At 39.6% G+C, this 24,894-nt stretch overlaps 2 protein-coding genes across 2 annotated transcripts in view; one reads left to right on the forward strand and one right to left on the reverse strand.

Annotated features, from left to right (window-relative positions):
• Positions 1 to 4,145, forward strand: part of DCSTAMP (dendrocyte expressed seven transmembrane protein) — a 30,700-nt gene extending 26,555 nt beyond the window's left edge. Inside the window, exon 4 of the mRNA XM_035546424.2 lies at positions 4,047 to 4,145. Within this exon, the coding sequence (XP_035402317.1) occupies positions 4,047 to 4,118 (72 nt within the window). The 3' untranslated portion in view covers positions 4,119 to 4,145. The remainder of the gene's footprint in view (positions 1 to 4,046) is intronic.
• The window catches only part of DPYS (dihydropyrimidinase), a 33,993-nt gene that overhangs the window by 6,420 nt on the left and 2,679 nt on the right, over positions 1 to 24,894 (reverse strand). Inside the window, exons 2-7 of the mRNA XM_035546421.2 lie at positions 23,340 to 23,498; positions 19,550 to 19,729; positions 18,248 to 18,437; positions 11,203 to 11,359; positions 10,091 to 10,232; positions 8,059 to 8,201 (exon numbers count right to left, since the gene is read on the reverse strand). Coding sequence (XP_035402314.1) covers positions 8,059 to 8,201; positions 10,091 to 10,232; positions 11,203 to 11,359; positions 18,248 to 18,437; positions 19,550 to 19,729; positions 23,340 to 23,498 — 971 coding nt within the window. The remainder of the gene's footprint in view (positions 1 to 8,058; positions 8,202 to 10,090; positions 10,233 to 11,202; positions 11,360 to 18,247; positions 18,438 to 19,549; positions 19,730 to 23,339; positions 23,499 to 24,894) is intronic.

A 24,894-nucleotide genomic window follows, 5' to 3' on the forward strand; every position in this document is an offset into this window, starting at 1 on the left:
GGTGGTAAACGTGCCTCAGAGGTAAGTATGTCCTTCATAAAAAGATACAAAACTAACAGAAGTTAATGCATTTAAAAGAAACATCCATTTGTACAGGTAAACCCTGCAATATGACAAAACAGATTTCCCATAGCTTGTCTCAACAACCAACTTGTATAGAAATCATTTATAACTCTTCTGTTGAACCAAGATTTAGATCTTGCTACTCTTTCTGAAGGTGAAGTGCAGTCTCCCTGGTGGAGCTCACCAAAACTCATCTGCATTTAGGTTTTTAGCAGTTTTATTTGACATTACCAATGGCAGGGAAAGTTTCAAGTAGGAAGTGAGCAATGAATTAAGACGAAGACAGTATGCTTGGATCTGGAGCTCACAACTCAACAACCTTATGCCACACACTGTTTACTGCTATATCAGCCATTTCAGTAACAGGCAGCTTGCTGGGAAACTTAGTGAAATTCCAGTGTTTGCTCTGAAAGTTTGAATACTATTGACCCTCAACTAATGACAAGTACACTAGCAACTATTTATAATCTGAGAAAGTAAGACTGACACCATAGTGAAGTAGAACATAACAGTTGCCTCTAACATCCTAAGCAATGTCTGACATAATGGGTTACTTAACATAGAATCATAGAATATCCCGAGTTGGAAGAGAACCATAAGGATCATCAAGTCCAACTCCTGGCACCGCACAGGACTGCCCAAAAGTTTAGACCATGTAACTAAGTGCACAGTGCAATCGCTTCTCAAATTCAGACAGGCTTGGTGCGGTGACTACTTCACTGGGGAGCCTGTTCCAGTGTGCGACCACCCTCTCAGTGAAGAACCTCTTCCTGATGTCCAGGCTAAACTTCCCCTGCCTCAGCTTCACACCGTTCCCATGGGTCCTGTCACTGGTGATAACAGAGAATAGGTCACCTGCCTCTCCACTCCCTCTCACGAGGAAGTTGTATACTGCGATGAGGTCCCCCCTCAGCCTCCTCTTCTCCAGGCTGAACAGGCCCGGTGACCTCAGCCGCTCCTCATACGTCTTACCCTCTAGGCCCTTCACCATCTTCATCACCCTCCTCTGGACACTATCCAACAGTTTAATATCCTAATGGGAAAGCAGATTCTGACTTCAGGTTTCAAAAACCCAAATGACAATTTTTTGATATATTTCCTAGAATTCTCTAATTCTCATGATAAACTACAGAGACTCCTGTTCCAAACAACCCTTCCTCAAATGGAAACAGATCAGAATGATAACTTGAATATTTGGAAGAAAACTCTATATGAGGAGGATATTGCAGAGACATCAGGCTCTATTTTGTTCCTACTTATCTCAGTGTTTTCATTTCATTCACTTCAACTGCTTTTGATACACCTGTCTTGCAAAGAGATTTCAGGCTATCAATAAAGAAATTGATATTCCCCTAGTACAAAAGAAGACATGCTTCTGAGATTGTCCTTTTTTTTCCTTTTTTTTTTTCAATCCAGTGCTTCTGTCCAACTATTTGCAGTCAAGAAGCAATTATTTTATAGTCAAAGATCAATTATCAAATTTTCTCTGTGTGCTTGACAATTCAGTGACTGGTAATCTTGTATTTATTTATTCTGTATGTGATAAAAGACTTTACAGCCAATCCTAGGATATTATATCTAAATAAACTACAAACTGACATTTGAAATTTAGAAGAGAGCATCATATTAGACTAATGCAGAAAGCTGTAGGGTGAAATTCAAGGCAGTACAACTGGTCAGCTCAAAATATTGGCCCTTGGTAAGCCCTGAATCTTTGTAAAGAGTTAGGAGTATTAGATTACATTTCAAGTCAAACACAACCTAAGAGCATCACAAACATGTCTATGCCTCAGTCAGAGCCTGAAATACTATACAGTAAGTTATAGTCAGTCAAGAGGGGCAACTGGATGAAGGGAAGCAATCTTGATATTACAAGATATCTTCTACCCCTCATAATGCATAGGAAATGAAGCTACATCAGCCCAGTGAAGGTGGATCTGTCGAACTAGAGTGAGCTCCAGGACCTAAACTTTGACTGCTGTGAGGACTGGATCACTGTAGTTTTCAAGAGGGGCATATGAAAATGAAGAACTTAATTACTTTTATTGGGAACTGGATGCATACTTCACACAGTTTTCTTTAAAAATTCAAGGCACAGGAATATAAAGGGATTCTGTAGTCAACAGCCCTTAGGCAAGAATAGCTGTTGAACACCTCAGTAGACGGAGGACACAGATTTTATAATTACTTAAGTGAAAACATAGGAATAAAGGCAGCTAAAATGACTCGAGTCCATTGCTGAAGAGAAAACAACTGCTTTGCAGACAGTTGCTATAGAAAACCAACTTATGTAAGAGTGAGTATTTCAGATGTAAGCAACTTCTCCCAGTGCTTACAATGCAGTATCACTAAGCTTTTCAGAGCTGGGGGCAGGTGAGAAATGCCAGTTTGCTGAGGTTAATATCAGCCTTTGTGAGCTGCCCCTTCACATTACTTTCGTCTGCCTTTGCATTCTCCATATTGTTAACCTGCTTTTCTAAACTCTAGACAAAAATAAATCTCTGGTTCACCTTCCTGTGCTGTCCTGAGACACCACTCATTTATAAAGATAATTAAGTTGGACTTTGTTAAAGAGACAGAAGTATTAAAAAGAAAAGGGAAGGAGAGGAATAAAGAGAAGAAAAAGAAAACCTTAAAATCTATGTGCAAACTGCTTGTTAAAAGCCTATGATGTGGATTAAAAAGCCCATGGCCTACTTTATAATTAATGAATTGTTATAACTGCACGTACCAACTTATGTAGGCAACTATTAGTAAAGTTGTATCCCTAACCTCTTAGAAATATGCCTAAATAAGCATTGTCTTTGAGTAGCTATCTGAAGTGAGGGGATTTGTGGACAAAATAACAGTTACAAGCAGAGGCAGGATGCTAATGTTTAGGAGCTCCTTGTCAGAGAGACATATCTGAGGGATGGGATCTTTATTTAATGCATTCATATCTCCTAAGATACATTATGTTAAGATGGGCAGAGAATGACAGCAGAATGATTTTTCTGATTATGGTAAGCAACTCATGTATCAACAATACCATCAGTTTGTTCCTATCAATCACTACAAGTTGATATGGGATGGAAGTGGAAACTGTCAAACTATATAATGGGCAGGAAGGAAAACAGTAATGAGAAATTAAGCTTGCAGGAAAGGATAGAGAGGAAAATACAAATGAGTATTCAATGACTAAAGAAGATCTGGAAGTGATCACAGGGGAGAAAAAGGTAAGCTTATATAAGGAGAAAATAAGAAAATCTTTTTTTCTTTTCTTCTTGGTAACATTGCTAAGATTCAGTTCTCTAAAGAGAGCAGCTGACATTTTGTGAGGCAGCAAGTTACTAAGGAAACGTACATCATGCTCTCTGATAGAGACTTATTTTGTTACAGTTCACAGAACCACAGAGGCATTGAAATTGGAAAGCATCTCTGGAGATCATCTATTCCAACCTCGTGCTCTGGCCAGGGTCTGGCACAACAGGGCTGTGCCCAGGCAGGTTCTGAATACTTCCAAGGATGGAGACTCCACCGTCTCTATTGGCAACTTTTTCCAGTGTCTGATCACGCTCATAGAAAAAAAAAAAAAAAAAAAAGAAAAAAAAAAGTTCCTTCTTATATTTAAACGGATTTTCCTGCATTTTAGTTTGTGCCTAGTGTTTCCTTCTCCATGTTCCCTTGGTCTGAGATAACAGGCTTTTGACAGGAACTCCATGATTTTAGTGAAATAGCATACATTCATGCATACACAGGCTTGTACTTGTGCAAAAGAAAAGCTACTGAAAATGCCAGAACTTACCTGTCCTATGCACACATATTTGTATGCAACATTATTTCATTTTCCCCAATTGAGTCCAGATGCAGTTATCCATATACTCAGTATTCAATATCATGCTCATTCATCAAAAGAGTAAGACAGTCACAGCATTATTCATTCTAATCATCTGCTAACAACTTGTGTTTTTTTTTTTTCTCTTGCATTGTATGAAAAATTACAGGCAGTTGCTTGGCATAGAGTCTTTAAATGTTGTAACTTGTCCCCACTTAAGCTTCTGAGGCTGAAGACCTGACTGCAAATGAGACGAGGGCCCAGGAGGGCCACCCCAGAGGAGCCAAAAGAGGATGAGGTGAGAGACTGCTACCTGCATAGGCAACTCTGCCTTGACATTCAAAGGTAGCCTAACTTTTAGGCTATATTTGGTAAATGGAAAATAAATGGTGAGTAGGGCTTCTCAGGCAGCATATTGTTATAAACTGGCTTGATAATTTAACTGGACTTAGACAGTTAAATCCCATTTGAGATTATTTTTTTTATGCCTGTGGATGTTTTAAAATTTTGTTCTGATCCTGCCTTCAGGGCTTTATCCATAGCTTATTTGCAAGGCTCTGAACAGGCTACAGTGAGTCTATTGAGTCCTAATAACAGCCAGGAGCTGAATGTCTCTTCTGAGATGTTTACTGCCTTCTGTCCCTACTTTAGAAGGGATGTTTAGCTCTTGCCACAGTCTGAATTGGGTACCACAGCATTTAGATTCCTTGCCGAGCATTTCTGAAACAAACCCTAGAGATTTTGTATTCTTACTTGATTTCAAATAACCAAAAGTATCAGCTTTAGAGGACACTGACTTGCTGATTTTTTTTTCCAAGGAGTTCTCACAAAACAGTCCTGTGTGCACAGGCTCTACTAGGGATGCTGCGAGTGTTGAGGTCCACAAGATGATGTTTAGTAACACATGGCTGCAAAATAACAACTGGTCTCTTCAGAATTTGTGTGTTCTTAAATAAATATGCAATGACTATAAGGAAGCTGAGAAATAGACCTAACCTGTCAGAACTCACAACCCATCTTTTATAATGCAATTTCTAACGAATTTATACATTTAAAGTGCTTCTTTCCAACACTGCTTGCATTCATGTGGACATCCTAAAACCAGTATTTGGAAGCCCTGAAATACACTAGTAATTTTTCGTACAATTGTTCATACATTATTTTCTGCAAAAATTACCAGCAAAGCCTACAGAAATAGGCCAGTCAGTGAAGATAAGCTATATAAATAAAATCTCAGCAACAGCAGCAGAATGCTGGAAGTGGAACCTTGAATAGCAACTGCTCCCAGATTGCAGGGCTGAATTCACTAGGCTTTTGCCACATTGAAAGGGAACACCCTGAATGCCCAGACAGTAGCCATCATGTTGCTATTGTGCAATGATGTCGAAGGAGAAGGGCAACTGATTTTGCAGTGATTTATGTTTTTGCATTTTGAAGAGCTTCACTAGCTTACAGAAGGACTTTAGAATCTTCCCTATAGGCTTCCTCTGCCAGACGGTGGTAATACCAGTTCTTCACAACAATACTTTCGCAATTGCCTAATTCTTTAAGCTAATATCAGCCAGCATTTTAAGACTGCAGCAACACAGCATTAAGCCAGAACTAGAAAACTACATTCTCCTCTCTTAGAAGATTTAGACTTACAAACAAGAAAAATAGTCATGCTCAAAACAGAAATGAGTTTGCAAGACAGAGGAACAAGCCTATCCTGATATTGAAAATTACTACCCAGATGCAATAACAGCATACGAGGTTGCACCTTGTGTAATATATTAAATGGTTGAAGTCTGTTAGCTAGATCTGTTTTTTCTGCTGGACTGTTTGTGCCCTCTTCAGGATTTATAGTGAAATGAATAGACAAGGACTAGATTTATTTATACTTACTCATATAGTTCACACAATTGTACCTGCACAGTGGCTTGTTCCCAGCAAAGCCAAAGGGATAAACAATGGGAACAGCACCAGATCAGGAGGAGGAAAAAAAGTATCAGTTCAACTTAAAATCAGCTTGCTCAGTAAGAAAATACAGTTTATTCTGAAAAAATATTTAAAGAAAAACTGCATCTTCGCAGCTGCAGTGGGCAAAAGGCCATGATAGTACTCAGGAGAGAGTGAAGGGAGGCAGAAGGAATGCCTGGGAGGGAAAAGGATAAAGAATTTTAAGAGCTGACAAAGCACCTTGAGAATAATGTCAGAACTCTGCTATCCTACTAGTTTCATTTGTCCTCAGGCAGAGCAGAAGTGAGTTCAGAAAAGAATCCTTTTTTTTTTTTTTTTTTTTTTTAAATCAGAGTTCGTAGCTCCGCTGTCCTGAAATAGCTCATTGCTAGTACCTCAAAATATGCTTGCTCAACGTGCCAGAAGGCACAATGCACATGAACCATTCCATACCCAGCAGCAAAATCTCTCTGACCCAGCACTGGGCAGGCCTCTGTGTTGATTGGGGTTGACAATCCTGAAACTTCTTTTGCTGGTATTGCTAGTTTTTTTTTGTGGGACTTCTGCAAAGCAACCTCCATGTCCTCAAGCTTTGCCGCTTAAAACACAGAATGTTTTTTCCTGTCACTTTACATGCTTTTGCTACTCATGAGCATGCTGAAATGAGTGAAAATTTTGAAATTTCGTTATCAAAAATTCAAGATCTAGCAGATTGGTGAGGAAAATTTCATTTGTATAAGGTAAATCTAGGATAAGGGCTTTTTACCTCCATTTGGTTTCTGAGCCTCCAATTTGCCCAGTTATGTTTCCAAACTTTTCTCTACCATCAGAGGAGTCTTCAATCCTCTTTTAAAATCAAAGGCTGAAAATCTAGTGCCATCTATGAGTTACAACAGCTCAAGTTTTAGGAACACCAAACACTGTGATACCTCGATGAAAGCTGGCTATGCTGTCATCATGCTCAGCACCCCACAAAGTGTTGAGCTTTGGGATTTGTGATTGCTTTCTTATATGGGTTTAACCCACTGTTTAGATGACACCAGCGAAGGAATTTCAACTGGCAGAGTCAGTGTGTGCCTTCAGAGCAGTTGTATGCTCATGCTGCTTGTTAGAACTAAGCCTGAGACCAAAGCAACAGCCTGGCACACCTCCTGACCTGCTGCTGGCATGTGTGGGGCTGAATGTGGTCAGTCAGAGGTAGGACACAGCTGTTTAACGCTCACAGATTTAAGGTGATCTACTTGGAGGTCAAACAGTGGAGATGTACATGCGCAGCCCATGGGCATCTCAGCTGATAAAAGCACCTCCCCCAGTGATCTGTCTCTGTGACAGCCTGCTCTCAAACCATTTCCATGCAGTTTAGACAAGACCAGGATAGCTATAAGAGCCAGAGAAATACCCAAGAGAGATTCTTGAGATATTTATAGTGGCCTGATTATGGATCTGGCTGATGGTGTGAATATACCTGAAGACAGGAATTGGCTGTAGTGCACAGTGTGCTGTATGAGTTGAGGCTCACAAAAAGACAGTGCATGTCCTTTGTAGCATAAATATACCATGGCATCAGGTCACATAGGGTGAGAGATCAGCATAACTTTTGTGCACATGTTGTTGGTGTGACAAGCTCTACTCTAGCCTGTGCACAAATCCAGAAAACTCCTTAAACAAAAGTGTAAGCAAGTACAGTTTCAGACCTAAGCTCACTCATGGCTCACTCTACCACTATATTTGTTCAATCAGCTAGGAAGAAGCATTAGAAGGTCAGGACCCCACACTTTCACCAACCATACTGACTACCTTTGAATATGTTTGAAGTAGCTCTAAGCTCAAAACACAAGATTGTAATGGGTCACTCTTCAGGAACACAGGCTCCTCTCCCTGCTTTTTGCAGTGGAAAGAAGCTGAACATACTCAAACACTTAGCAGAGTTACTCTTAAGATCCTGAAGTGGCTATTTTTACTGTTAGGATACCAAGTACTGGTAGTATAATGTATGGATCTTGCTATTTTTGCACTTAGCAATTCAGGTGATTTATTATTTTTTTAATTCCATCTAGAGATCAAGGATCTCTACTTACATACACTATTGTAGGAGACAAATAAATAACCTCTAAATAAGTCACATCAAATGCTGTTGAAAAACACCATAAACTCTCACCTAAAGGCTTATTGCTATACAAATGCTTTGAGATATTGTTTCCTACAGAGAGGTTGGATGGAAGGAAACAACTATGCATACATACCTGGTAGCTTTGGGATCCCAAATTACAATGTCAGCATCAGAACCCACAGCAATTCTCCCCTTCTTTGGGTAAAGGTTAAAGATTTTTGCTGCATTTGTGCTGGTAACAGCTACAAATCTGTTTTCATCCATTTTTCCGCTGTGCTGAAGAAGAGTACACAAAAGTAAACTCATTACTTTTCAAAATAAGGGATGAAAAAAATGCTTTTATTGTTGAAAGGGCTGGGATGAGTGACAGCTTTCTGCCAAAATCACAACATCACATCGATTTACTGAAGAGATTAAAAGAAAAATATCTATTTGTCTCTGATGCACCTTCTGCAACGTACTTTCACTGAATACTAACTTTATAATAGTTTACCTCATAACAAAAAGGGGAAAAAAAGACAACTTTAAAGCTGTGAATATAGTTAAAAGTCAATTTGAATTGGATTTATTTAGCTGGCTTTTACTCTGTGGTCCTGTTCAGCAGTTTCCCCAGGAGACAACATTTCACAAGTATCATGTTTTTGGAAAATGGTGATACAGTATTAAAGAAATGCGGACATCAGACTGACTAATACTGTGGATGTGAAAACTCAGGAGGGAGAGGCAAGGCATGGTACATAACATAGAAAAGGAGATTTGCAAATCCTCTGCAGCAATAATGCAGAGGGTAGTACTCTTCAGTAAATATTTGAGATTGAGAAGTATAACAGACAGATTTGTGAGTGAGACACATCATCAAAATGGCAAACAAGAATGGATACACGTGTTTCAAGACTGGTCACTGCTACTTAACTACATTATCTGTGACTGTTGTTTGCTTAGAAAGCCAGCTACATTGGCAGTAATGGTGTGCATAGGCCAGTATAGGAATTTGAATGTCATAAGACCATATTTGCATGGTTGTCTGTGAGCAGTCATTGGAGAAGAAAAGCATAAAGAAGCTGGTGAACACTGTTATTCTAAATAACAGCGAGTGGGAAGGGAGGGAATCTTTCCAGACAAATTCTCACAGCTGTATACTATTTTGCAAATAAGAAAATGGAGGATATTACTGACTGAAGAATCCTTTGAAAAATTACCTTGCCCAACAGGACACGCTGTTTAAAAGTAGCATTGATGTACCTATTTAAGTCTTATGTTCACACTAACCACAGATCAGATTATATTACAGTTTACACCACAAAAAAATCTCACTAGAGATATGCCAAAGGTGAAGACAGACAGATGTCATCTTCGTACACACAAATGGGAGCTGAATTCCAAATAGAGATAAATAAGAGAGATTCTAAAACACGTCCTTACCAACTGTGTAAGATAGATAACTTTACTATGACAAATAAATATACTTTGTAGTGCATAACCAGAATCTTTCCCTGCTGTGAGAGAACTTAATAAAAAAAAAGTTTAACAAGTCTCCAGAACTTGAGAGTATTGTATCAGCCAGAGCAATCATAACACCCAGTACATGGCAGATCCCTCTTCAGATTAGCCCACATCCTCCCCCACCAGACTACTCCATATCCAAAAATCCTGGCCACTAGCCTTCATATTTGTATTTGTTTAGAGGCTAAAGGACATTATCCTGAGAAGCACTGAACATTCTCAAGATGGCACTGAATATCTGAAGTCAATGGGACTTGAAGGTACTCATCTCATCACACCACATGACTGAGACATAAATAAGAGAAGCATTTCATATCTCTAGCTTGTTTCCTCTGCTTGAAAACACAAAATAGAAGTTGCCAGGCAGACACCCACTGTGGAAGCTTCTCCAACCGCTGTGCCCTAACACTGAAACAACAGCAGTCCTTTGCTGATAAACAATGGAAATGATTCTCACGTGCTATTTTTTAAGCAGCGAGAATCCTTTTCCATCTCCCAGGACCACAAAGTGTGAGTTAGTGAGGACCCTGTTATGGTCTCTGATCAAGGAGTTATCCTGTAATAAATACATTTGATAAAACTAAGGAGCTGATTCTGCTGAAAGGTTATATTTTGTTGGAGATAATAATTACCTCCTTGTTCAGATATCTTGATATACTTACAACGCCTTTTTCCCATACGACTGACATCCTATCTTCCACACCATTCACTCCATTAGGGATTTTGGTGAAATCATCCTTTCCCAGAGCTTTCTGGCATATGTCGAAAGTGCAATTGTCAGTCGCTGTCACAGACAGGTCAGCACTACGGAGAAACAAAGTACATTATGAACTGGATCATGTACCAGACAGTGCCACACAAGAAAATCTGTTGAGCAGATCCAGCCATCCTTTCTGCAAGGAAAAACTGTTAATACCCTGTAAGCCAGTCTTCTGTTCCAACCTCTAAGAGTAGTTTAACAGTGACAGCCAATTTCTCTTCAGAAAGCCTGCGGAAGACACTAAGCACCAAAACCACACTTAAGTTGGATGTGTCAAAGGTGTCCCACAAATGCAGGACTGTCCCACTTTGCCCAGAGCAAAAGACTCAATGTCATCCTCGCTTAGAGCAATTTTGGATTGTGTCACTACCTGTGAAGTTAACCCAGATTTGTACTACCACCAGTCAGACTGTGTTCAGGCATACATTCAAAGACTCTTAGGTCAAATTCAGCTCTTCTGTGGAGTTAGGGTTTATTGGTAAGTGATATACCAGCAAAACACATTTCATTAACTGCAGATATCTGAAGGATACTTCTGTTCATAATTCCTTCTGAAGCAGATAGTATGAAGTGGACAAGACATATCTGCCTTCAGAAGAGAGAGGGCTTAGTTTTTGTGTAGCATCCAAATTTCAAGTGAAAAAACGAGTTGACAACAAAAGCCAGAATCTCTAGCTGTGATCACTTTTTACAAATTTCCCACCAACATACAGGCTTACTATCCCCCGATTATGTTTCATTTTTTGCTGCAGAACTAGCAAAGCAAGGCTTATTGATTAAAATCAAGTGGGGAAAGAAGGCCACAAGAGTTCAGTGAAATAAAATCTGAACAGTTTCTAATTTCTGTAACAAAAATATTTTTTATCTATGGTTTCACCTTCCATTTCTCCTTCCTGATAATATTTTGCATTCTGTACTTAGAAAATCTCCAGGGCATCAACCTGCTATTATACACTCAGAAAAAATTTGCTGAGTATTTGGGCATCAGCTGTCACTGTTTGTTCATCTGCTTACTTGGCCAGTAAGTTCATGAGGAAATCAGGAGTAGAAGGATCTGGTCTCAGAGGAGGTCCCATGACATGTGCTGCAGCATGAGCCCAGTCTTTATTCCAGTAGTTGGTACCATCAGTGCCAAGACAAGCAGCAATAGTCTCCCCATAAACCACCTTTCCTGAAAAATGCAAAGGAATAGTATCATCATCAAGTAACATAAAAATGCATATCTTGTATTTTTCCTGTTTCAGATCTTTTTGGTTGTAATGGATTTGAATTTGAATGAATGTTTCAAATTAAACACCAACATATGGAGGGACATAATAAACTAAGCTATAACACAGCATTTCTGTTCTGAATATTCTGCTGGTGATTTCCCAATATATTTTCTCATAAGAGCATTGCTTTGGCAAGATTTTTAATTAAATTGTTGACAGATATATTATAATGGGTTTTACACATTGTTTACTAGGTGTGTGATTGAAATTTCAAAAGGAACACAGTCCTCAGTTGTATTAATTATATTCAAGATCCATATATTTCTTGGTAGCACCTGTTTGGTGTTCTGAAATTATTGATGATGTAACAATGTGAGTCAATATATACAGCAAACAGACCTTTATAACTGTCAAGCTATAATTGCAGGCATGCTAACCAGGAAAAAAATGTGGCACCTGACATAAATCTAAAGAGTGTAAAAACATTTCCAAAATAAAAAAAATATAAATACTTCAATTTTAAAAGTTATTTCCCCAAACTTTAATTCCATGTGGCACAGTACTCTAGATTTGTCAGAAGAGGACCCCAGTCAAAACCAGCTGTTAGCTTTTGGATAGAGCTAATATATTTTAACATTTTTTTTTCTCATAGGAAACATGGGCTTGAAACTCATCAGAACAAGACAGGAGATTAAACAAAATATTTCATTCTCTGAAGAGGTGGTCCAGCCACTTTGTTCTGTATGTGAGAGAAGATAGTGCCAACTGACCATGATGGTCTCTGAAGAACCAGAGCAAGCTAGGACCTCACACACCCACTCATAGGCTGCTTGGTGCTTAGTAAAGGCAGCCTCTGCTGGATTCTAGCAAGAGTTTTCTCCTGCCCCTGCTCTCTGCAAACAGTGTGCATCTTATGATGGATCTCAGATTTCACTCTAGTGACCACAGACAATTTTTATTAAAACTATCATTACATTACTCCAGCTGGTCATTGCTTGGTGCTACTAGACAGCATTTTTTTTTCTGTCTGAGTGTAAGTTAGGTATTCACCCGTACTGTTGGAAAACAACAAAGCAAACCGTTGCAGATTTCTTGCTGTGCATTAGGTTCTGGTATTGCTGTGAGCTGCTACACTTGCATAGGTAGCTTCTGAGGAGCTCAGTTCTTGTAAAAATATTTCCCACTGTGGTAGCATCATTTCTTAAATTTTCTGTGCTAGACTTGCAAGAAGGCCTTGTACCATTTCTGAGGACACATTTAAATCTGAAGTTCTACAGTTATTTCTCCAAGGTTTCAAGACCTGCTCTGACATTACCATACATTGCATTTACTCCAAGTACTACATAGTACAACTTCTACCACAACCTAGAGAATCCCTATTAGCATAATTAATTTGCTCTAACACTCTCAGCATGCTCTGACATGCTGAACTGATGTACCTGTCCTAATGCCTTGGCTTGGAGCATTCTAAGCTTCTAGCACCACTTATCCACCTAAATTACAGATTTACACTTGGACTGAGAGGGAGACCACAATCATTTTTTTGGACTCAAAATCATGACTTAAGCAGTTATTCGCCTCTTTTTTTTTTTTTTTTTTCTTTCCCTCTTTTTCTTTTCATTTTATTTTCAAAACCTAAAACACTGAATACTAGAATACAAGGCTATCCCTTTAAGTGATACGGACACTTAGTGAATAAGGAGGTTTGAGTCAGATTAGTATTTTTCTAATCCAGAGCTGCGGCAGAAGGGGGGACCTTGGCCTTCCTTGGGCAACTCCAAATACAGTGTTTGAAGAAAGGCTGCCATAAGCCTAGATAGATAGAGAAAAAGTTCTGCATACATACACAGTATCTCCTCTATTTTCCTGTTAGGCTTTTGACAGATTTTAATGAGCAAAGTCAGTGGAAAGGAGGGTATGTCTGTGTGTGCAGTCTTTCCTAAATGCATCCAAACAAGCTAAAGAAACTTCCATACAAGCAAACCTGAACTATATATCATTAGGGCATAGCTATAAATGTCAAAAGTTATAATGGTAGGAAGAGAATAAATGTTTAGTTTCCATAAATAATTTCTTACATCAGTTTCATGACATAAAAAATAAAAGATAGTCTTCAAACTCACAGCTGTATATGCTGAACTGATTCTAACTCGGGTTCTGCAGGTGATGACAGTATTTCTGCAGTCAGAATTTGACCTGAACAGCCCCCCTTGTTCCCATGAGTGGGAAAGAGTACAAGCCGTTTCCGCAAGTGACTTTGAGTATGAACACTGCAGCTTCAACGGACTATATCTGGACATTCTGCTGACTGTGCAATTTCTTGCATTTCATTTGGGCCATGACTAGTCAGACTGAAGGGCGCAATAATAAGGGTGTTCTTCTGTTTGGTCTTTCTGACATCTCTGAGCTTCTGGGAGATAACTGTAGATTTGGTGACTTCTTCATTACACATGAAACTGACTGGCAAGAGCTATATTCTTATAAATTGTTTTATAACAAAGAAGAATACAAAATTGTAATTTATTTTACTACCTATCAGAACTCAGAAAGTGTTATAATCTTGAGAAAAAATAAATAAAATGTACAGGCTTGAAAAACTGGTCCCTGTTTGTTTATTCTAGTGAAATTTTCAGAAGGACATAGGATAAAGTCGTATGGGGCAAAGGTATTCAGTAACCAGCTAAGATCCGAAAGAAGCGGGACTGCAAGGCAGGCTTTATTGGCTCAGGCACATCATTGCATCACTTAGACTTTCTACAGTCTGGACCTGAGCTGTTCTGCATGAGCCAACTAAAAGGTCTGGATTTTCAGTTGCATTCCCGCGCTCAGAATCAGCTTGAGAGTCTGTACACCCCCCAGGCCTAATCTGTGACTGGTGGTGTGAAGTATGGGCTTTTAAAACTGACTACATATATATTTTTGTATATATATATATATATATATATTTAAAGGGAGAAACCTTTTACAAGAAATCACTTTTTTAGTAAGATTCTGCTCTCCTGTTCTGGTCTGCACTAGAAAGTCCTATTTCCTTAGCTGTATCAGTGTATTTAAATGGGCAAATGGACATGAATGATCTCTAGCCTTTAGCATATCTAGAATGAAAGCATATGTAAGTAGAAAGCAGTATAAGTCACATATCTACATCACATTTTACTAGCCTTGCTGTCCTGTTGGCATTACTAGCAGAGGAAATGGGTGACAGGGCCACATTAGTTCTCCCTGGTAAATTCGCATCAGGCAGCCCTAACAAGGAGAGGGAACTGCACTGCCCAGCACCAGCTCGCTACAGCCTTGCCTTCTCATTGTAGGGAAGACTTTACAGTAAATAACAGAAAGAGGATCCTTTTTGTCTTCCCACACAAGAAAATAAGACTGTCATCCCACACAAGAGAATGAGACTGGCATGCACACAGAGATATTGGTCGGCCCTTCTGCAGAAACAAACAGTTCCTCTGCCTGTTTTAGCAAAATTCAAGGTCACATTCTGCAGAGGGGTGAAGAAGCAGCTCACAGAAACAAGCGAGCACAGTTCTCACAGAGAGGTGCTGCCTTTGACCCTCTCAAATGGAGAGCTGGTGAACAATTGCTTTTGGCAAATAGGCTGGTAGGGCCCCAAAAAGAACAGGATGGGGGCTTGAGTTAACCTCTACCTCTCCAACACAGTCACAACATGTGGAAATCTTGGACTTTCTCCTGAATTCAGCAGCACTGTAGCTGTTGCTGATGTACCTGAAAAACATGCTGCTGCAGTCTGGAGATTTCCCTTGTTGACTGGTGCAGCTGGACATCAGAGCAGACATAGGGGACTTTGGCATGGGGGGAAGGAGAGAGAAAGAAGGCAACTCAAGGGATTCCCCTGAAGTTTCCTTAATCCTGTATAAGAACTAATATTCCTGTATAGTCTGTATGACTGGTTTTTAGCCTTTAAGGTCTGAGACGGAGCCCACTGAAGTAACAGAATTATGCTTTCTGTCTTCAGAAAACTGGAACAGACCTTCAGACTCTAACTCTAATAATCATAGGATCATAGACTGGTTTGGGTTGGAAGGGACCTTAAAGCCCAACCCCCCTGTTCCACCCCCCCTGCCATGGGCAGGGACACCTCCCACCAGACCAGGCTGCCCAAATCCCCATCCAGCCTGGCCTTGAGCACCTCCAGGGATGGGGCATCCACAGCTTCTCTGGACAATCTGCTCGACTGCCACTCTCATAAGAATTTCTTCCTAATATCTAATCTAAATCTACACTCTTTTAGTTTAATACTGTTACTCATCTTTCCTGTAGGCCCCCTTTAAGAATTGAAAGGCCACTTTAAGGTCCACTCCCAATAAAGCAGGGCTCATCATGAGTAATGGTTTCTTGGGAAGAAAAATGCCATCGCTTCAAATGACATTTGCCCCCCTCCCTTCCCCCCCCCCCCCCCCCCTTTTCTTTACCCCAGCTTTATTTTATTTATTTATTTATTTATTTATTTTTTATACAGAACCCCAGGATGTCTGAGGCTGGCCGGGACCTCTGGAGGCCACCTGTTCCCACCCTTGCTCAAGCAGAGACATCCAGAGCAGGGTGCCCAGGACCATGTCCAGACAGCTTTTGAAGATCTTCCAGGAGGGAGTCTCTACAGCCTCTCTGGGCAACCTCTGCCAGTGCTCTGTCACCTGCACAGTAAAGAAGTGCTTCTGGTGTTCAGAGCAAGCCTCCTGTTTCTGTTTGTGCCCACAGCCTCTTGTCCTGGCACTGGACACCACTGAAAGTAGCCTGGACCTGTCCCCTTTGCACCCTCCCTTTGGATATTTATAGTCATTGATAAAATCCCCCTGAGCATTCTCTTCTCCAGGCTGAACAGCCCCAGCTCTCTCAGCCTCTCCTCTTAGGAGAGGTGCTCTGGTTCTTTGATTATCTTGGTAGCCCTCCACTGGACTCTTTCCTGTATGTCTGTTTCTCTCTTATAGTGGGGGGCCCAGAACTTGACACAGTACTCCAGGTGTGCCCTCATCTGTGCTGAGTAGAAGGGAAGGATCACCTCTCTCCATCTGCTGGCAATACTTTGCCAGTTTTATTTATAGAATTTATACAGTACCTCGAGAATTTACCTTTTTTTTTTTTTTTTTTTTTTTTTTTTTTTTGTCTGGAACTCTTCATTTCGAAATACCACTTTTAACTGAATAATGGAAAATATTTTTTTTCTGAAATTTACAACAATAGTGGACAACAAACACAGATCAGTCTCACTAAAACCTATAACTGTTTTTACCTATCTTTGTTGTACATTAACTCTCTCTTCAAATTTCTTAATCAATCCTAGACTTCTATTTCCTAAGATATATACTCCCATGAGAATAGAAATTAATTATGGTAAGATGTTATATGTTGTGATACATAAATGCAAGCATTTGACAATTTTGACTGTATGAACCCAGGAAGCTATTAAATGCAATTTGCAGAACAATAAGCGTAAGTTGTTTCAATTTCTTTTTAAACACTGAAGAAGCATACTGATATAAAGTCATTTATCATACTGGCACTGCAGACTATTCCTATGCCTAACAATATTTTACAGTATTTACTATCAGCATAGAATTTTTTACTTGATTACTGTGTTATAAACCACCACCTCCTGTCTTAGGTATTTTATGTTCACAGCCAGTGTTTTGTCTTTAATCTGAGTATTTTAAGTGTTGTTACAGCTTCTTGTAGTTAATGTCACCACACCTATGGATGTACAAAGAACAGTAAATGTATGGATACAATCCACATTACCAGCAGCACTGTCATCTAGTGGAGAAATCTAACATAGCACAGTACCAAAAAATGTGCTTCTAAACAATATGCTGGTGATTATTTTATAAACTTGAATTACAGAAAAATCTTAGTATAAAAGTCATGATCAACACATATTCCACATAAATGTATCCATCTATTTTAGCACAATGATGTCAGGCTGGTGTTGATTGCACTTTTGTCCAAGATCTCAGACTCTGCATTTTAGTATTAATAATCTATGCTGCTAGCAAAAGTATTATCTAAAGTCAAGAAATGAGGAAACTGAGATCTGTATGCATTTCATATAAGGTCAGATGAAAAGATAACAGGGACAGATAACCCGTAAGGACTCCAGCCCCCTAAATCACGGCCTCTGTCCTACTCATTCCGCTCACATAATGTCCCTTCATAGTGCTGTTGTTCCACAGGCAGCTCTGGGTGAACTTACAGATAGATGAGCGTGTAGAAAAACCTGAATCCCTACAGCCTACAGACTGCTTTTAGCCTGCCCAACAGCTGGCCAAGAGGGTCAGGCTCCCCTGGCTGGCAGAACTATTTATGAACCCTGTAGCATATGACCAGAGAAACCCTTCCCTGGAGGGAATTAATACTTTTGGACATTGTCAACATCACCATGATTTCTAAGCGCCTAGTGAATAGGAGTCCTGGTTATATAATGGCACTGTCTGTAAAAACTTGGAGTGGTTGGTGGTGCAGAACTTCTCACCTAAATGGCTGGTAAAGGCTTGAAGACTATAACTCAAGGGAGAGGAATAGCAATGCATATATTGTCTTGGACTGGTCATATAATTTTTAATGCAATGCTGTCCTGTCCATCACTTCAACTGTGGAGATATAGCATGAAGGACAAAAAGGTTGTTCTGGGGAGAAGGAAAGGTTCAATCCCATTTGCTGTTCTGCCATACTGCTTAGCTCCCCTTGGGCCCCAAAACGTACACAGTTTAGACATCCTGTTCCAAGTACACCGATATTTTGAGCATTAAGGCACCCATGCTAAGTAGGACATTAATGCCCCTTCTTCTAATGCCATGGTCAAAGTACAAACGAATTAGGACTTTTACCTTCTCTTCGTGCATTGGCTAGCACCCTTGCTGCAGATTTACTCATTACATGGACAACAAAAAGGGGACAGTTTACAGCGTTTGCTATGGTAATTGCTCTCTGCGTAGCTTCAGCTTCGACTTCCTCTGGACGTGAGAGAATATGCCCTTCAGGACCAGTTATTCCCATTGACAGTAACTTCTTAGAATTCTGGACATAAAAAACATTTAAGAGTCAGTTAAAGTGCATCCATGGTGTCATGAACATGTAGCCAGCCAAATGGATCCTAGACCAGACACTATAGTTAGTTTGAGAAAGAACAAGTCAGTTAGGATATTTTCCATTTCAGAGGAGTTATTGTTGTGTTACCTGAAATCCACTATATCCTTCAATAAACACAGATTTCAGAATGACTAAGACTTGAGAGAACATGCTCCACTAGCTTTCAAAGGTAAATCACTGCTTTTGAAAATCCTAATTCTGTATCAATTTGTGTATCAAAAATGATCATAGCCAGTAACTGAGATGACAATACTAACCCCTCTTTAGAAAAAAATTGAAAGATCCTTACTAAGCACAAAGATACACATCAAGAGCCTCTTGAATGAGGCTCTGAGGTTTAAAGAGGCATAAGATTTTGTTCCTATATTATTACAGGAGTTTATGCTTGGCTGATTTGGGATTACTTTGCAATAAATTCATTTCTGTTATGGGACATGGTCAGAGTCAAAGCACTTTTGACTAGAATAGTTGAAGAAACTCAAAGATATCGGACTGTACGTGTACTCCAAGTGCCTCTACTTATCACTGAGATACTAGCATCAAGTACGAAGTGAGGCTGTCCATGCACAAAGGGGCCTTGAACTTTTGTGCCCAGAGAAGCTTCCTCTGTACTTCTGGATTTGGTCCTGACTATGTTTGGAGAGATCAGGTGTAAGACCAGGTATCATACACCTGACATGTAAATGCTTGTCCAAGTGTTCCCCCTTCAACCTGGCCCATGGTCAGTCTCTGATTGATGCTTTCTTCATCAGCCAAATATATATGTTATATTGCAAGTATGTATGTTATTCTGCAAGTATAACTCTCATTAGAACAGGTCCATTTGCTTCCTGTCTGGTCTGAACCCAGTACTCCAGCTTACAATTTCTTGGCCCACCACAAGCATCATTTGAGATTTTGGCCAAGATGTTTGTCTTTAGTTCCCTGGAAGTTAAATAGGGGAAAAAGCCTTTCCCTATGTTACAATGATCTATTGAAGTGCTTAGATAACAGCACTAGTTATATTCCTGAATTTGATGGATAAAATGACAAATGGTTACCTGTGCAATTAGGTCGCCATTCTCTGCATGGACTTGAGCAACTGCTCCAAGTTCCCTACAGTAGGAAAAGGCTGCATATAATTCCTCATCATTGAGCATGTATACATCTTTATAGGCCATAAACATCTTGAAGGAGTTGACACCTTTGTTCTCAGCAAGACTTTTCATTTCTTCCTTCACCTGAAAGACAGTCAGCAATTCTCACAAAACAGCAATATAAAATTTTACCTGTTAACTTTCTACAAAGAAATTAAAAGTATGAAGCAACAACAAGCCTTTACAGAATCACAGAATCACAGAATTGTAGGGGTTGGAAGGGACCTCCAGAGATCATTGGGTCCAACCCCCTGCCAAAGCAGGTTCCCTAGAGCAGGTTGCCCAGGTAGGCGTCCAGACGGGCCTTGAATATCTCCAGAGAAGGAGACTCCAAAATCTCCCTGAGCAGCCTGTTCCAGTGCTCCGTCACCCTTACCATGAAGAAGTTCTTTTGCACGTTGGTGCGGAACTTCCTGTGATCCATTTTGTGGCCATTGCCCCTTGTCCTGTCTCCACAAACCACTGAAAAGAGAGTTGACCATATCCCTTTGTTTCCCACACTTTAGGTATTTATAAACATTGATAAGATCCCCTCTCAGTCTTCTTTTCTCAAGGTTGAACAGACCCAGGTCTCTCAGCCTTTCCTCATAGGGAAGATGCTCCAGGCCCCGTATCATCTTTGTGGCCCTCTGCTGGACTCTTTCCAGGAGATCCCTGTCTTTTTTGTACCGGGGAACCCAGAACTGGACACAGTACTCCAGGTGAGGCCTGACCAGGGCAGAGTAGAGGCAGAGGATCACCTCCCTTGACCTGCTGGCCACGCTCCTTTTAATGCACACCAGGATCCCATTGGCCTTCTTGGCCACCAGGGCACACTGCTGACTCATGGTCAACCTGATGTCCACCAGGACCCCCAGGTCCTTCCCCGAAGAGCTCCTCTCCAGCAGGTCATCCCCCAGCCTGTACTGATACATGTGGTTGTTCCTTCCCAGGTGCAGGACTCTTACACTTGCTCTTGCTAAACCTCATTTGGTTTCTTCCTGCCCAGCTCTCCAGCGTGTCCAGGTCTCACTGAATGGCAGCACAGCCTTCTGGCACGTTGGCCACTCCTCCCAGCTTTTTATCATCAGCGTACTTGCTGTGGGTGGGCACTATTCCCTCTTCAAGGTCATCGATGAAGATGTTGAAAAAGACTGGACCCAGCACTGACCTCTGGGGAACACAGCTAGTCACAGGTCTCCAGATGGACTCTGCACCGCTGATCACCACCCTCTGAGCTCGTCCAGTAAGCCAGTTCTCAACCCACCTTACTGACCACTCATCTATCCCACACTTTCTCAGCTTGCTTAGAAGGATGTCGTGGGAGACAGTATCAAAAGTCGTGCTAAAGTCAAGGTAGATGACATCCACTGCTCTCCCCCCATCTACCCAGCTGGTGATGCCATCATAGAAGTCAACGAGGTTGGTCAAGCATGATTTCTCCTTGGTGAATCCATGCTGACTACTCCTCATAGCCTTCTTCTCTTCCAATTGCTTGGAGATGGCATCCAGAACAAGCTGTTCCATCACCTTTCCAGGGACAGAGGTGAGACTGACTGGACTGTAGTTTCCTGGATCCTCCTTCTTGCCCTTCTTGAAGATGACATTGGCTATCCTCCAGTCTCCAGGCACCTCTCCTTTACACACCCATCAAACATATATTCAGTCCTAACAGTCCAAGTCGTACATTTAAAGGCTGATTTATACTATTCCTCTTGCATCAAATTGCTTCTCAAAGTATACAAACCAGCCCAACTATAGTGCAGATATTGGAGGTACAAAGTGATTGGAAGGGAATGCTTTTTTAAAAAGACAGTGAAGTATAATTTTATTCCAATGAAAACCTCCTGATATTGAAAACACTCTGTCCAATATCAACAACTATTATCCAACCTATAACACAGAGCATAGAGATATGTAAAAATTTGCTTTTCAAAATTGAATCCTAACAGTCTCCTGACAAATGACAGTGACAGAAAAGTTCTTATCTTCTAGAGCTGTGTTCTAATGCTAAATGACACACACACAGCCTTTTGAAATATTTTGTCCCTAAATTAAACAGCTCCAAAACTCTATATGCAAGCCTGCTTTCTTTCCTATGTGCACTTCTTGATAAGATTCCCTGCTTCTGCTTGAGTTTGTGAAACACAATTGTATATCCCATGGAAGAAAGAACGATGTAGATTTTAGCCCAAAGGTTTCTTGGGCAATTAGTTAGGTAGAACTATCTATTAACTAACTTTGGCTCTTCCTTCCCATCAAAATGATGGTGACAGTACCTGGTGTGCATCTATGATGCTCTTACAGTTTCCATGTGTTTCTTTTGAAAAAGTAAAACGTTGTATTTCATCTTTTCTCTAATAATATGTTTGGATCTGCCCAAGAAAGGTGAGACATTAATAAAAAAAATAAATAAAAAATTGGGGATTCACCTGGGAGAGGGGTGGGAGCATTAGCTTTAGTGGAAATTATCAAAAAAAAATACTGGACATAAGACCCTACTCTGGCATAAAGGTGGAAGCAAAAAGCATTTCTTTTTCACTTATTTTCTTAATCACAAATTACTAATACTAAAGGAAGGCATTCTAAAGAATGTATGATTATAACCAAGACTTCAAATCCTGAGGCTTTGATAGCAAATGAGAAGGGTATGATATACCAAACTCCTCAACTACTTTATCCAGGTCTTTTATGGCTACAAAACATCAGAACTTTTTATTTTTTCAGTCTTGGCCTTTAAAAGCAGAAGTTAAACTTCTTAACACAAAACAGAGCATTTCGCTGATTTACACTTCCCTCGTTTGACTAGAATTTTCAGTGTAATTCCACTTTTCTCTACTAAGGCTATTTCAAATGCTTATTCTCCTCAAACTTCATTGGAGAATTTATTGCATGTCTTTGCTTTAAGCTAGAACTTGGAGTCAGTCTGTTTAGTGCACAGAATACCAAAGATGGAGAGTTTGCAGAGTGAAGGCTTTGGTTTACGTATTTTAAAAATAAAAAAATAGAGGAAGTACTCATACTTCATACTTAAAAATGGAATTTACTAAGTATATTTATGACCGATGCAAATTCTCTAAGTGGTCTTGTATAACATCGGTCAAGTACATGAAAAGTTCATTTCCTCAGTAAAGCTTTCAGGCAATCAGCAAACATTCACACAACGAGGATGATTCTCCCATACTTAAATTCCAAAAAGATTTTCTGGATAATCTCACATTTAAGAAATTCTTGCCTCTGATTCTGTTTTACTTTAAGGAAGTATTACTGCAGTCACTCAGGAATAAAATTCTTCCTTTGCAAATAAAATTAATTACCATATTTTTCATATATACCCTTATTAATACATCATCCCTACCCCAATCCTGAGACTTAACATGAATGTAGATTATTGAATATTCAGGTAAAAAACAAAAACAAAAACAATCAAACAAACATACTCTTGTCCTTTTTGGTCTGGCTGGTCTTGACTTTGCACAACCTGCTTCCTTTTCCTTTAACCTCATGCAATATTATCCAAGGATGTAGGTTATCTGCAGACTTTTCTTTTCAAATACACATACTTTTTATAAAGTGTGGACTATTCCAAATGTAGTTTGCACATACAAAAATACACTAACTATAACACTGTAGGCAACTACATTACCACCTGAGGACTTATTCAAGGCAGACATGGTATGAATTCAGGGAACTGAAGATCAGCATTTGTGTCTACCTTGTTGCTCCACCATGTAACTGCCACATGCAATGCATAATCACAGCAGACTTTTGGGTCTGCCCAGCTTTTCCACAAATCAAAAGCTTCAATAAGAGAGGAGCCTTTCTGAGGAATGGCAAAGTCGATGATCATAGTGGTGCCTCCTGCTACAGCAGCCTGAAAGAAAAAAGTTAATATTTAGCAATCAGCAAGAAAAATGCATAGTTCCTCCCACCCACTCTGATTCCCTGTCTAACAGTTACATACTGATACACTGAAAAGCCAAAAGTCAATGCAGTGTTCTTGAGTGAAGTCTGAACTTGCAAAATGATTGTTGACATTAATTTTGGTTCCTTTGAGAAGGATGTTCCTTTGAGAAGGAAGTTTTTGCACTTATAATCCTATCGAAGATTTGGAAATGAGTCAGCAGAATGCATCAGTGAGTATTCTTAAGCAGATGGGATCACAGAGAAAGAGCACCAAAAGACCACAAACAACCTGAGATATGCTTACTCAGAGTCTACTTAGTTGAAAAAAACAAGCCTGTGTAACAGAAAAGCATTAAGGGACAGATACACAAAGGAAAAAAAAAGAAGTTTAAAAATCCAGTATGAGAATCCCCAAACTCCTGTCTAACACCAGAAGGATTTAAAAAGTGTTTTGAAATTATTTTTGTTACTGACAGGGTACTATTTTGGAAAACCGCACAGCAAATTTCCAAAAAGGCCAAGATATTTACAGCCTCCAAATAGATATCTGCAAGTACATAAAATCTTATTTCATATTAGTTATGAGGATTAAAATTGCTTTTTAATGAGGAACTTTCACTGTCCTTTACAGACAATTGAATACAACTTTTTATTCCTTTGAAGGAACTTTGGTAGTCACTGTCAGAAACCGGATCCTGGACTAGAGGAAATGAATACAGTAAGGCAATTTCTTCATTGCAATTGTTGCTCTCTTAAAAATTAGTCAGAGAAATTGTCTTATTGCTCTGAACAACATCCCTTTGCAAAACAGGTACAATCTATTCAGATCAAAATACACACAGTTTAAATTCATGCTACTTTATTCTATTTCTAAACCAACCAGTTTCTTCCTTCTTTCTCTAAAAGATATTTGTTTGACTATCTCTCATTAAAGTTCATAAATCCTTCTTTATAAAGTCCTAATATTTCTTTCAATTACGAAAAAATATTTGGCTTGCCCCCATGCAAGTGAAGACTTTTTTTTTTTTTTGGTAACAAATGATTGTGTTCTGTACATTTCAAATAATTGTCTTGACTTAGCAATCAGAAGCAAAATTGCAAATATGTCAGTATATTTGGAAAAAAAAAAAAGGAAGTTCGGAGAATGACGTAAACATTTGTGATTCTGTGATGAATTCAACAATACACTGCCTCCAAGAAAAGATCTTCAAACTGTCATTCTTTTTTTATTTTCAATAAAACATCTTGGCTTCTTAATTGTTAAGCAGGATTTAAACTTAAAGTGAATTTGTAAGCTTGCAGGAAAAAAAAAGTTACAGGTTCAACAATTCCTACCAAAGTCTCTTTTTTCCTATAACATTTGT

Source organism: Cygnus atratus, chromosome 2, assembly GCF_013377495.2.
Source record: "Cygnus atratus isolate AKBS03 ecotype Queensland, Australia chromosome 2, CAtr_DNAZoo_HiC_assembly, whole genome shotgun sequence".
Lineage (NCBI taxonomy): Eukaryota > Metazoa > Chordata > Aves > Anseriformes > Anatidae > Cygnus > Cygnus atratus.